The 13,722-nt window shown below is 41.8% G+C and overlaps 1 protein-coding gene across 1 annotated transcript; it reads right to left on the bottom strand.

Moving 5' to 3' along the window:
- Positions 1-6,171: 6,171 nt before the first annotated feature.
- Positions 6,172-13,596, bottom strand: tmem39b (transmembrane protein 39B). The gene is made up of 9 exons (XM_079641523.1): positions 12,827-13,596; positions 11,972-12,170; positions 11,368-11,587; positions 9,498-9,581; positions 8,819-8,973; positions 7,485-7,818; positions 6,839-7,026; positions 6,631-6,751; positions 6,172-6,550 (listed from the first exon to the last, which is right to left on the bottom strand). The coding sequence occupies exons 2-9, from the start codon at positions 12,100-12,102 to the stop codon at positions 6,317-6,319; spliced, it is 1,467 nt and encodes a 488-aa protein (XP_079497649.1). The 5' UTR covers positions 12,103-12,170; positions 12,827-13,596; the 3' UTR covers positions 6,172-6,316.
- Positions 13,597-13,722: the final 126 nt, after the last annotated feature.

The raw sequence follows: 13,722 nt of genomic DNA, 5'->3' as shown, positions 1-13,722 counted from the left end.
TGCTCATTAAAAAACAAATTTTAGATTTCTTTGAGATCAATCTAAATTCTGTACCAAGCGTCACTACTGTCTGGGAGGCTTTTAAAGCAACATGCAGGGGCTAGTTAATTAGTTTCTCCTCGGCAGAGAATAAAAAGCGCAGAGAGGTGAAATCCCAATTAAACTTTAAACTCAAGACTCTAGAAGAGTAGCATATGCTAGACCCATCCAATTTAGATCTAAGGAACTCACTTCTCACCGCTAGGACTAATTTGCAGAAACTTGTACATGAGGAGACAGCTTTTGCCCTTTTTCGTTTACGAATAACATACTTTGAATCCGGAGACAAAGCAGGGAAAATGTTAGCTCATAGATTGAAACTAATAGAAAACAGACAGATTATTCCAGCGATCAGAGATGAGCATGAAAGCTACAGTGTGATGCAGCCAAAATCAATGAATCTTTCAAGAATTATTATTCTAAATTATATAGCACAAAAAATAACTTGAATGAAGAAGCCTTAGATAGCTTTTTCGGAGATTTTAACCTCCCGAGCGTCAGCTTGGCTGACAGATCTGCTATGGAGGCACCTGTTTCCCAAAATGAAATAGAAAACGCAATCATGAAGATGGCATCAGGGAAAACTCCAGGGGACGACGGTTTTGGAACAGAGTTCTATAAATGTTTTAAAGAACAGCTTTCACCATATTTACTGTTGTTATTCAATGAAATATTATAATCGGAAGCCATGCCTCCCTCCATGAGCAGGGCCATTATCTCAGTTGCCTAAACCGGGCAAAGATCCTTCTCTGATGGGTAACCACCGCCCTTTAAGCCTTCTAAACTGTGACTACAAGATTCTAGCCAAGATACTGGCACTCCGTTTGGAGAAGGTGGTTCCATCTATAGTGCATCTAGACCAAGTAGGTTTCATTCCAGGCCGCCAGTCCTCAAATAACATGAGGAGGGTTTTTCAGATTATCCTAGAAGCAAGCTCCAGCAATTTGCCAATGATTGCAGCATCACTAGATGCTGAGAAAGCTTTTGACCAAATAGAATGGAAATATCTGTTTTACACGCTCAAAAAATTTGGCTTTGGGCCCAAGTTGATTAGCTGGGTAAAGGCTTTGTATAGCGCTCCCTTCTCTTCTGTTAGAACTAATAGGTTAATCTCAAAACCTTTCCCCTTACACCGTGGTGTGAGGCAAGGGTGTCCTGTTAGTCCCCTACTTTTTATTATGGCTCTAGAACCATTAGCCTGTGCAATTCGCGCTAATGGTGACATATATGGTGTGAACATTCATGGACACGATTTCAAATTAAATATGTACGCTGACGATATACTTCTTACTTTGAGCAAGCCAGCACTCTCTATACCCGCAGTTCTTGATATGATACATTTATTTGGCAGCTTCTCTGGATATAAGATAAATTGGAACAAGAGTGAAGCAATCCCACTTAACTCATATACATATAAACACAACCTAATGAGCACTCCCTTTATTTGGAAAACAAATGGAATGAGGTATTTGGGAATTAACATCGTCTCTCCTATCTCTAAAATATTTAGCCTTAACGGCCCTGCTATTTTCCAGTCCATTAAGGAGGACATCAACAGGTGGATGGCCATACCACTCTCTCTATGGGGCAGAGCAGAAACCTTGAAAATGAATGTTCTCCCAAGGCTTTTTCATATTATCTCCTCTATCCCTCTTGAATTCCCACTAAAATGGTTTAAAGATATCAAATCCCTATTCACACAGTTCCTTTGGAATAATAAGAAACCCAGAATCGCACATAATAAGTTGATCATTCCAAGATCAATGGGAGGTTTGGGAGTCCCAGATGTATTCCAGTATTATCTGTCCTTCAATGCAAAGTATCCATTATCGTGGGCGTACAAAAGTGCCTCTTCGGTAGGCAGTTGGCAATGGCTGGAGTAATCCATCATGTCTGTAAACCAAAACATATCTCTGGCATCAATGTGGTACTGCCCAAAACCACCACCCTCAATGGATAATACCATCATTCGCTTTTCATGCTCTATTGTAAAGCAACTGCACAGGAGACTCAACATAGAGGGGCTCTCTTTACCATCTTGCCCCATTTGGAGTAATCCCTGTATTTCTGCAGGAGGAGGCACTTTAAGTAATAATATCTGGCAGAAGGCTGGTATTACTACAATTGGACAGATATATATTGTCATACTGATATTCTGTACAAACTGTGAAGTCCACTGAGACAAATGTAACATTTGTGATATTGGGCTATATAAATAAACATTGATTGATTGATTGATTGATATATAGAGACCAAACCCTTCCATTTCAACAACTCAAAAATCAGTATGGTCTCTCAGGCTCATCTTTTCTATCATATGCACAACTAGCATCTTTATTAGTACAAAATGTAAGGAGGGAGCCATGCCTGCTTCATGTATGGAAGAAAACCAGCGCCTCAAGAAAGCAATCATATCATCAGGTGTGGTCTCTAACATTTATAAATTATTATCTAGGGCTGCCCCAAATACCTATTCTCCTGTCCAACTGTCCTGGGAGCATACCTTGAATATCTCTCTGTCTGCTTTGCAATGGAACTCCATTTGGCAGTCAGCTATGTTCTCTTCTAAATGTGTAAGATTCAGGATCATAAAGTTCAAAATTCTAAATAGAGCTTACATCACCCCTGTTACAAAATCCAAGATGGACAATAAACACAGAGATTTATGCTGGCATGAATGTGGCAAGTGAGGTACATTGTTGCACCTACTCTGGGAATGCCCAGCGGTAAAAAAAACTTTGGTCAGAAGTAATATCCTTATTGTCTGAATCTTTAAAAGTTAATTTCCCTACATGTCCCATTGCATGTCTACTGGGTCTCAAGCCAGATGGCAATCCTGCAAGGACTACCGATCGGCTCTGGACATTGGGCTGTTTAGCCACAAAAAGACTCATCCTATTAAACTGGAAGGAACGCAAACCAGCCTGCTTTACTAGGGACTCATGGCTGAGGGAGTATCTGGACCTACTGAACATGGAGCGTGCAGCTTCTCTGCTGGGGGATTTTGAGGGGAGACAGGAGGATTGCGGTTCACTGTCCGCAGCTCTCCTATCTAACCCTGTCAATATGGTATCTCCTGTGTAATGTATAATGTATTGTGTATGTAATGTCCTGTGTATGTCACAATCAGCTGTCTTAGGAAGTCATCCTTGCATCCACCCCCCCCCCCCCCCCCCCCCCTCCCCCGTTACGTTTTGTTTAGTTGTTTGTTGTTACATGTTTTGATGTACGGTTTGTTATCTGGAGCAATGTCTGTTAAAAAAAAGTGTTTCAATGCACACACAAATGTGTTCCGTTTCATAAACATGTATATAAAATCCAAACACAGAAAAAAGTTTAACATATGTATTTTTGATCCACACATATTTGTTTTCCGTTTAAAACCTCTGAACCTGCAAACACAAACCGCTTTCTATGCAAGGATCGCTGTGCATTCGTGTGGGTTTTTTGCGACTCCCCTGACGGTCAGCCGATTCGTACTTGTAATTTTTTCTATCTAGCCAATCAGATGTCTCCTCAATTCTAAGCCAATCACATGAGCGCGCCCCCACGAGGGTAGATTTCTAGTGGATCGCCGGAGCTGTTAGACTAACATTAACATGCTTATTGTAGTTGTAAGTGCCTTGCGGCCTGTAGCACCATCCTTGATGGAGCATATGTGTGGGCTCGAAAGGAGCAGGAGTGAGCAGAGTGTAGAGTAGTTGTCGATTCTGTTTTCTGTGACTATCTGCCTCACCCTCTCAGACTTTCAGTTGCGCGCGCTACTACAGAGACGTGTTACCATGGAAACCAAACAATGGTGAAGCTGTATTAAGGTCCGAGTGGAAACAGTCCTGAGTAAATCTGATTTTGTCAGAAATCGGGAGAAATGCGGGAGAAATATGACCCTGGGAGGAAACCGGGAGAGGGCAATCAAATCGGGAGGGTTGACAAGTATGGTCCTCCACGGTCCTCCACGGCTCCTTCGTGGATGCATTTCCGGGAACAGAGATGTTTCAAGTCGTGACGCACGGCCGGACTTATCTCAGCCAATGACAGCTCTGCATGCATCCCCTGGATATTATTTTATTCTGCTTTCATCGCGACGCGATGTTTACAGTGAGAACAGCTGTGAGGTCTGTGCAGAAAGCAGAGCAGTGTGTATAATATATATCACTCAGTATAACAGGCCTACTCCCTGTATTTGCTTTAGTTTAGCAGATATCTACAAACAAAGAGTCGATATTTTTCTAAAACCATTTAGTGCTTCACATAATAAAAATACACAACGGCTGTAGCCTGTTTTAGGACCTGTAGGTGCGTGTTTGTGGTGTAGGTGTGTGTGGTACAGTGTGTGCGTATGCAGCGGACAGACAGGTCTCAGTTGGTTTGGTGTCCTCTGCTTACTTTTAATAGCCTACTTGTAAATACAACTTTTGGCCCGTAATTTATTTTCCTCATTGTAGCGACCAGAGAGGGGAGAGGGGGGGGGGGGATATATCCAGTCTCTGATAGTGTTACGTTATTATGAGAGTGCTCTATTTGATTCTGAAATTGTATATATTTATATAAATATATACGTGTGTGTGTGTGTGTGTGTCCGCATCTGTAGCCTGTTATTGTTTCATTATACCGCACTGTGAATGAATTAGTACATATATACGTCGTCATGAACACATCTGTCCATCAGACAGAGGGCTGCTGTGCCTCCTGTCATCATTAATGGACGTCTCTATAAAATGACCGCTCAGAGGAGAGGAGTTCTCATTTCTCTAACCGCCTGCTGCTTCCCCTCCTCTCTCCTCGGTTCCCCTCCTCGGCTCCTCCGCTCGCATCTCGTGTGGGCGGGACTAAGTGTCGAGGAGGGGGGTCGAGGAGGGGAGTTAGAGAAATGAGAAAGGGCCTCAGTCTGTATGAAGTTGTTGTGAGTGTGGACTGGAGGGAGTAGCTACAGGTTAGCGTAGCCTAATCGATCAGTGCATTACGAAGCTAGTGCTAGACAGTGAGCGAACTGTCAACGGGGGGGAGCCCCGCCGGTCATTATCGGCCGATATTCAATCTAAATAGTTTGATCGGTGCTCTCTATAAAGGCTGATCAGGAGAGCTGGATCTGATCGATATGGACATAAACGCGAGTGAAGTATAACCGGACGCGAGAGAGAGATCAGATCAGCTGCTGGGTCTGACGGAGACACGCAGCTCTGCATGATCACCTGATGCTCCGCCCTCTGTTTAGCGAGCTGACCGGACAGCGCAAAATGCGTATATGAAGTGTCATGAACGCAATAAATCATACACTCGTGGGGGCGCACTCATGTGATTGGCTATAGATGAGAGAAATTACAAGTACGAATCGGGTGACCGTCAGGGGAGTCTCAAAAAACCCTCTCACGAATGCACAGCGATCCGTGCACAGAAAGCGGTTTGTGTTTGTAGGTTCAGCGGTTTTAAACGGAAAACAAATATGTGTGGATCAAAAATACATAAGTACAACTTTTTTCTGTGTTCGGTGGATTTTATTTACATGTATATGAAACGGAACACATTTGTGTGTGCATTGAAAAACACAAGTGTGGATCCGGAAATACAAGTGTGAATCCTTTTGCGGATCATGAAATACAAGTGTTAATCCTTCTGTGTGCATGTGTGTATTATGAGACTGTTCTGAGTCCATACAATTACCCTACATTAAGAATTCGCCTCAAAGAGTGTTGCAATCTGAACAGTATAGCCTCTATCCATACAGTCTTTGCTCAGATAAGGGTAATACAAGTGAGATCCCTACTGAATACTCAAGGCATTTAAAACATCTCACTGTATTCATATTGTGAAGAAAAAGCTATTTGAACATTTCAGAGGTTGATTTACATGTTTGTACTTTCAAATAATGACTAATTTTGTCCTTTTATTTACATTTCGACATGAAGTATCAGTGGTGACTAATTTGGATTGAGTGATAACATTTTCTTCCATATTATACATTATTGTCAAAGTGACCAGGTTCTCAGCAATGAACTCAATAAGTGCACATTAACTGAAATGCACACTTGTTCTTTGAGGAATTGTTCAAATTGTGTGTTTCATTCTTGAATCCGAGAGGCCTCTTGTGGACAGAGTGGACATTTTAGAAGCAAATGAATACCAAAGCAAACCTTTTAAGTAATACAAAAATATTTATTTTTATTATGGCAGATCAGAACAAAAAAGTGACACAAAATGCAGTTTGTAGAAAAAATACAGAGCTCTTAGGCATGTTTGTGTTGTTCCAAAGTGAATGTGGTGATTAATAACTCAGAGCCTAACTGACTTTCTGGTCTGACGGGCTGTTTGAGAACGAGTATGCCTTTCCTAGGACTATTCTGTCTCTGAGAAGCTTAAAGAAGGCGTAATAGTTGCTGAAGAGAATCAGAGCCAGTGATATCGTCTGATGCCACTTTTCTGAACATATCAGCGAGTAGAGCTGGTAGAATATCATGGCACCTTCCAAGATGATGAGTATGTTCAATATTCGTAAAGGCTTGTTGAAGAAGAACTATGGGAGGGAAAGGGAGATGCAGTCAGTCATCAGATTAGAAAATAATAATTTGACATGTTCATTTTAGGAATACTCACATAAAAGCGATAATGAGACACGTCTGATGGAACTGCAACATTGTAGTGACCCATGGCCTTATAGACATTCTTATTATGTTTTACCAGGACTCCCTGTGGCCACATGTACTCTTCTGTCCATCTGTGCAAAAAGAGACAACAAAATGACAATTAGGGTTTTCAATCAAATGAGTCCAAAGCCCAGTAATAAACCACGAGCGGTACATACATGTGCTGAAGGACATTGGAGCAGAGCGAGGGGTCTACTTTCTGCCAGCAGCCCAGGTGCGCTGCAGCTTTGTGAAGCAGGTCACAGTATCGAGGTGGCAACAAGTGCCTCATGAGGATTACTGACGTGCTGACTGACACCAGGATGAACAGTTCGCAGGACCAGCGCTTATCCACATACTGTGTACTCTGAGGGGAAATACACAGGCGTTATTAAAGCGGATTGAATTTATGACATTAACGTTTAAAATCAAATGTACCTAACCTAGCTTTAAAAGGTATACTTAACTAACAAAATTATAATTTCTATATTAATTAATGAACCAGTTATCTTACATTTGTGAAGAAAATTAATTTAAAACTATATTATCGCATGCGTCCATGATAAGAAGAGAATCCAAAAATGGAGAAAATGATTGATGAAGTAATTGAGTAGAAATACACTTAAACCTAATTTTACATTCAGATTCATTTAAATATTTGCTAACTTCTTTCCAACAGTTTATCTATATTTTCTTCTGTTTTTGGATTCTTTGTTCACTCTGGCGACATGCGAGAATAATTTTGTTCATGAATACAAGGAAAGAAGTGAATTATTGATACAGAAATTATCGTTTGGATGGTATTCCTTTAAGACAGTTTCTTACCTTGACAAACCAGACGGGTACAAAGGCTACGTAGTAGGCACTGAGCATCGAGCTGACCAGCACCTCCTTCATCCTCCAGTTGAAGTCCATCTTCAGGTACTCCACCTCCTTGCGGATGAGATCCGGGGAGAGGCAGCAGGCGTGAGTGGGCATAGCCTGGACGCCGTACAGCTGGCTGGTGTGCTGCTTCCACGTCTCCTTCAGCACGGTCAAATAGTCCCTGCCCCGGCCTACGCTGCCCACCTCCTTGGAACCGATGCTGGCGATGGGGGAGAGCGGACCCGGGCGTCGGAAGTCACAGCTCAGCCGGAAGAAGGGAATATACATCCCAAATCTGCAGAAAACAACAGCTATTGTTTACTTTTTACAATACTTAAAGCACTGGGTGAACACTGCGAGTATTCTCACACGGAAGGGCTCTGATATTAAAAACCATAGTTAATATGGTTCCAAGTATGTTTGTTCCATCAGTTAAAAAAAGTCTATAATTGAATAAGGGGCTGCTCATGATAGTTCTTTTTGCAAAAACAGACACTATGGATATCAGGATCCAGCCATTGTGTAATTAACAGTCAATGAACCAAATAACCTCCACTACGCAGTATTTTAATGAAAGCTTTTGAATAATTGCTCAAGAGACAACAACACCAGATCAAGTTCATCATTCATATCTCCGATCAGACTACTTTAAGGTTGTAGTGGCCAAAATGATAGAGAAGTAAAACAGAAAATGAACTCAAAAGTAAAACTGCCGCTGATGCACCAAATAGCGAATCGTACGCATCCAAGTCCAGACAAGATCGTCGTTCCTGTGCATTTATTCCATGATCCAATATCACCAGAATAAATGTAACCATCTTTCTATATCTTTCCCTTTGCCTTTCCTTGTGCTTTCCCTGGTAAAAAACAAAAACAAATGCCATCCTGGTGCGCTAATCCAACCACCACCTGTCTCCCATTATATATAATTATACCAGGTGCCCAAATCACCCAGTGCCCAAAGATGCCTTCTAAATAAAAGCATCAAAATTACTTATTAATAATAACTTACTTATAATAATAATAATACATGTACTATAAACAAAAAACAGCAATAAAATACAAGCTAACTATGTATAAAGCTTGTCAAACACATTTGATATTAATCTGTATTAAATCTAACTCGTGTTAGATGGAGAACACAAACGAACCAGCGGAACCAACTTAAGCTGGGGAACCAAACAATGAAATAAAAGCATTGGAAATGTAATTACCTGGCATCATTATGTTAGTGGACTCTCACTTGACTGAGTCTACTGAATTCCAGCTATTACATTCTTCCTGTAGATACTCACGGGTAGCAGAGGAAGAGCAGGCTGAGCACAGAGTAGCTTCTGAAGAGATAAATGAGCGAGCGACACAGGCTCCAGCCGGTCAGCGTGAGCACAGCAAACCGAGCCATCACCAGAAAAATTGAATGAGGGAAGGATAGTTTCCCACTCTGTGAGGCCTGGGGGGGGGGGACAGAGGACACAATGGTCAAATGCTTTCATACAACAACAGCAGTAGAGTAGCTTATACACACTGTGCAGGAAGCAGTGTCTGAAGTGCAACATCTGAAGTAGAATACATTCTTTATGTCTGGTTTTTCAACAGCTTATTGCCACACTAAGTGAAATGTAAGACCAAGTTTACAAGAACTAAAGAAACATGGATATGGATTATTCAGGATTAGGGAGACGTTTTCCCAAATGTTAATTTTAATTTAAAACAATATCAATGTTTTCACAATCTAGCAGATAGCCTCTGTATACAAAATATGAGTGTTGTCGGTTCCACTAGCCTAAACTGTGGGACATTCATGTGAGAGGCATTCGTGACATTTATAAAAAGAAAGAGATATTCTAATTATCTTGAAATTAAATTATCAGTTAAGAAAAGCTATTACATTTATGCTTTAAGACTTGAAAGATGTTAAAGACAAAGGGATAAAGACAAATTCTGAAAAGGAAGAAGCCAAAATAAAATGCTTACCTCCTTAACAATTGCCGCTATTAACCTCCGTGCCAGTATGATGATTGTGAACACCAGCATGTTATAATCAATAAGGTGAAAGTTCTGTAAACAATAACATTGATTCAGGATTAATAATTACACTTGCAGTATCATCAACATATACAGTGGGGCAGACAAGTATTTAGTCAGCCACCAATTGTGCAAGTTCTCCCACTTAAAAAGATGAGAGGCCTGTAATCTTCATCCTCGGTATACCTCAACTATGAGAGAAAAAAAAATCCAGAAAATCACATTGTCTGATTTTTAAATAATTTATTTGCAAATTATGGTGGAAAATAAGTATTTGGTCACCTACAAACAAACAAGATTTCTGGCTCTCACAGACCTGTAACTTCTTCTTTAAGAGCCTCCTCTGTCCTCCACTTGTTAACTGTATTAATGGCACCCGTTTGAACTCATTATCAGTATAAAAGACACCTGTACACAACCTCAAACAGTCACACTCCAAACTCCACTTTGGCCAAGACCAAAGAGCCGTCAAAGGACACCAGAAACAAAATTGTAGACCTGCACCAGGCTGGGAAGACTGCATCTGCAATAGGTAAGCAGCTTGGTGTGAAGAAATCAACTGTGGGAGCAATTATTAGGAAATGGAAGACATACAAGACCACTGATAATCTCCCTCGATCTGGGGCTCCACGCAAGATCTCACCCCGTGGGGTCAAAATGATCACAAGAACGTTGAGCAAAAATCCCAGAACCACACGGGGGGACCTAGTCAATGACCTGCAGAGAGCTGGGACCAAAGTAACAAAGGCTACCATCAGTAACACACTACGTCGCCAGGGACTCAAATCCTGCAGTGCCAGACGTGTCCCCCTGCTTAAGCCAGTACATGTCCAGGCCCGTCTGAAGTTTGCTAGAGAGCATTTAGATGATCCAGAAGAGGATTGGGAGAATGTCATATGGTCAGATGAAACCAAAATATAACTTTTTGGTAAAAACTCAACTAGACGTGTTTGGAGGAGAAAGAATGCTGAGTTGCATCCAAAGAACACCATACCTACTGTGAAACATGGGGGTGGAAACATCATGCTTTGGGGCTGTTTTTCTGCTAAGGGACCAGGACGACTGATCCGTGTAAAGGAAAGAATGAATGGGGCCATGTATCGTGAGATTTTGAGTGACAACCTCCTTCCATCAGCAAGGGCATTGAAGATGAAACGTGGCTGGGTCTTTCAGCATGACAATGATCCCAAACATACCGCCCGGGCAACGAAGGAGTGGCTTCGTAAGAAGCATTTCAAGGTCCTGGAGTGGCCTAGCCAGTCTCCAGATCTCAACCCCATAGAAAATCTTTGGAGGGAGTTGAAAGTCCGTGTTTCCCAGCGACAGCCCCAAAACATCACTGCTCTAGAGGAGATCTGCATGGAGGAATGGGCCAAAATACCAGCAACAGTGTGTGAAAACCTTGTGAAGACTGACAGAGAACGTTTGACCTCTGTCATTGCCAACAAAGGGTATATAACAAAGTATTGAGATGAACTTTTGTTATTGACCAAATACTTATTTTCCACCATCATTTGCAAATAAATTCTTTAAAAATCAGACAATGTGATTTTCTGGATTTTTTTTTCTCCATTTTGTCTCTCATAGTTTAGGTATACCTAGGAGGAAAATTACAGGCCTCTCTCATCTTTTTAAGTGGGAGAACTTGCACAATTGGTTGCTGACTAAATACTTTTTTGCCCGACTGTATAGGTACAATACCATGTCAGGGATATGCACATTTCAAAACAATAGGGATACAGAGAAGGTTGACAGAAGGTTGACCTACGGACGATAATACCTGATAATAAACATGATCATAAGTCAGAGGTTGACTCACCAGTGATGTGTGTGAGGGAGGGTGTGAGGGGGGGTACCACCACACCGTCTTGTAGATGTTGACGTAATGGACAAAGAGTGCGATGAGGTGACAGAAGAAAAGGTGGAGCTCGAACAGCACATTGCGGTCCACAGATAACTCGGGGATCTTACAGTGCTTCAGAGGGACCACCGTCTGCGCAGCCAGCGGGGGGCTCGACATGCACGTCCCCGAACCATTCCTGCAGACAAAACAAAGCCTCTCTTATTATGATGTATATTGTTCTGTTATAATGGGGGTGTAACCAAATCCTGCCAATGTTAACTTTCTCAGCTGTGGCTGAGGAGGTAGAGTTGCCGTCCACCAACTGGAAGCTCTGTGGTTCGATTGGCAGGAAACCAAACCATAAATAGCTCTTGATGGCACGGCCAACAGCGTGTGATTGTGTGTGAATGTCAGGCTCCCTTGAGCAGGTGGCCCCTAGTGTGAATGAATGTACAAATGTGTGTGAATGCTGATTTGTATATTTAAAAAGCACTTTGAGGGGTAGACTGGAAAAGCCAATATAAATGCAGTCGCTTTACCGCTATTAACTCTCAAACATCTGCGGTATATCAGAGCATACCTTGTACGGGATCGCACCCCTGTGACCGGGGAGCTGGTCGAGTGGTTGCCATTGCTGACCGAGCCTGGTTCGTTGCTGAGCGGAGGTCTGCAGTACGTGGAACGGTTCGCCCCTCTCCTTCCACCAGCCATCCCCGACACACCCACGACTTCTCCCAGCTATGCGTCTGGTTTTATGGTTTCTCTGCTTGTTCCTGTGCCTGTATACACCAAGGGAGCAGAACACTGTCAATAAGAAGGCTGATCCAGAACACATGTTATAACAGTTATTGACTAATTGGTGTAATATGATTTGGATCAAGCCTGTGATATGTATAACATAGGATATAATTCACTTGCAGGTCAACAATCAGTTACATACGTTTTATTTTGGTCAATGATTGGCTTAGTCACAGCACTTCAAATGACAGCAGTGGTGCAGTCATAACAAACAACAAAAACTTGCAGGATTAAGATTTCATGGCCAATCCCAAATTGTGCAAAGCAAAATAGATCTGCTTCAAATAATCCATCATAAACATGCACCACCAAGCGCTAGCGTTACATTTGCACTAGCTGCATAGCATCTTTAATATAGTGCAAGTTTTTTGCGGAAGCTGACATTACAAGCTAGCCAAGTAGCACCACAATTTGTTCCCTTCCTGGGTCACATTTGTCACGGGAGCCGTTAGAGTGGGAGACACGAGGCGGGCAGTGGACACAACGTGGACCTGTACAATGAGCCACGGACTCGGATGTGTCCGCCAACTCCATGCTTGATTAAATACAAAGATCGAGGCCTAGGCTAACAGTATCTCTGACTAGCTAGCTAGCTATCAAACCAAGCCACCAAACGGGATAGACCACAAGAGCTTACCAGTGCAGTCCGCTGTGTGTTAGCCGCTGCTCTGTTGCATTGATAACAAGCTACACGCTGTACATTTTCACAGTGTTTATTGGAGAAGTGGTGTATATTCCAAAGGAATCAGCGGAGACAGTCATTGTTGATGTGAAACTGGCCGCTGATAGATGCGAGGGGGGGCGGATATGTGAGCAACCTGTGGGAGGAGAGACATTTAAAGGGACATTCCGCCAAAAATCAGACGCACCAAGGGAAGGAGAGCAATGTATTTTTGGATAGGTCAGCAGGCTTGGGTCAGATTTTATGTTAGACATGGAGGCAGAACATAGGGATTTAATTTAGCACATTTTCTGGAATAAATAGGGTATTTTGCTTATAAAACAATAGGCTCATCAAATTGGATTACATTCAACAGTTGCAGCTACTTTTTCTTTAAAAAAATAATGTAATCTTCAACTATAGTTACTTAATCTTTCATTAAGTATGTACCTTATTTTATAATCCTCATTCAATGCATCAGCAACTACCCAACCCATGAGGTAATTAACTGCATGTCATTTAAGTCTGTAAATTATGTTTGTAATAATTACCTTATTATCTTTTGCATTTTTAAGGAAATGTTTATTTTACCTATGGATGTATAGTGAGCAGAGGCTTGTAAAATGGAAGATTTCAATGCAGTTGTGTAACTTCCTGAAAAGGGGCAGTGGTCTATCAGCATGGTGTTTGTGTTCAATACATCTGACTTATAGCATGTGAGAAAAGACACAAGTCCCAACAGACAACATAGTGAAATGGGGATCCATAATTCGAGATTAGATTAAACATAAATCGCATTACATTTACGTGTTAAATAGACATCCCGGCATCAAATGCAAGTTTAACTCTTTTGGTTATACGATCACTAAGAC

The sequence above is a fragment of the Notothenia rossii genome (assembly GCF_949606895.1).
Source record: "Notothenia rossii genome assembly, chromosome: 7".
Classification (NCBI taxonomy): Eukaryota; Metazoa; Chordata; class Actinopteri; order Perciformes; family Nototheniidae; genus Notothenia; species Notothenia rossii.
This window is presented reverse-complemented; position numbering and strand designations above follow the sequence as displayed.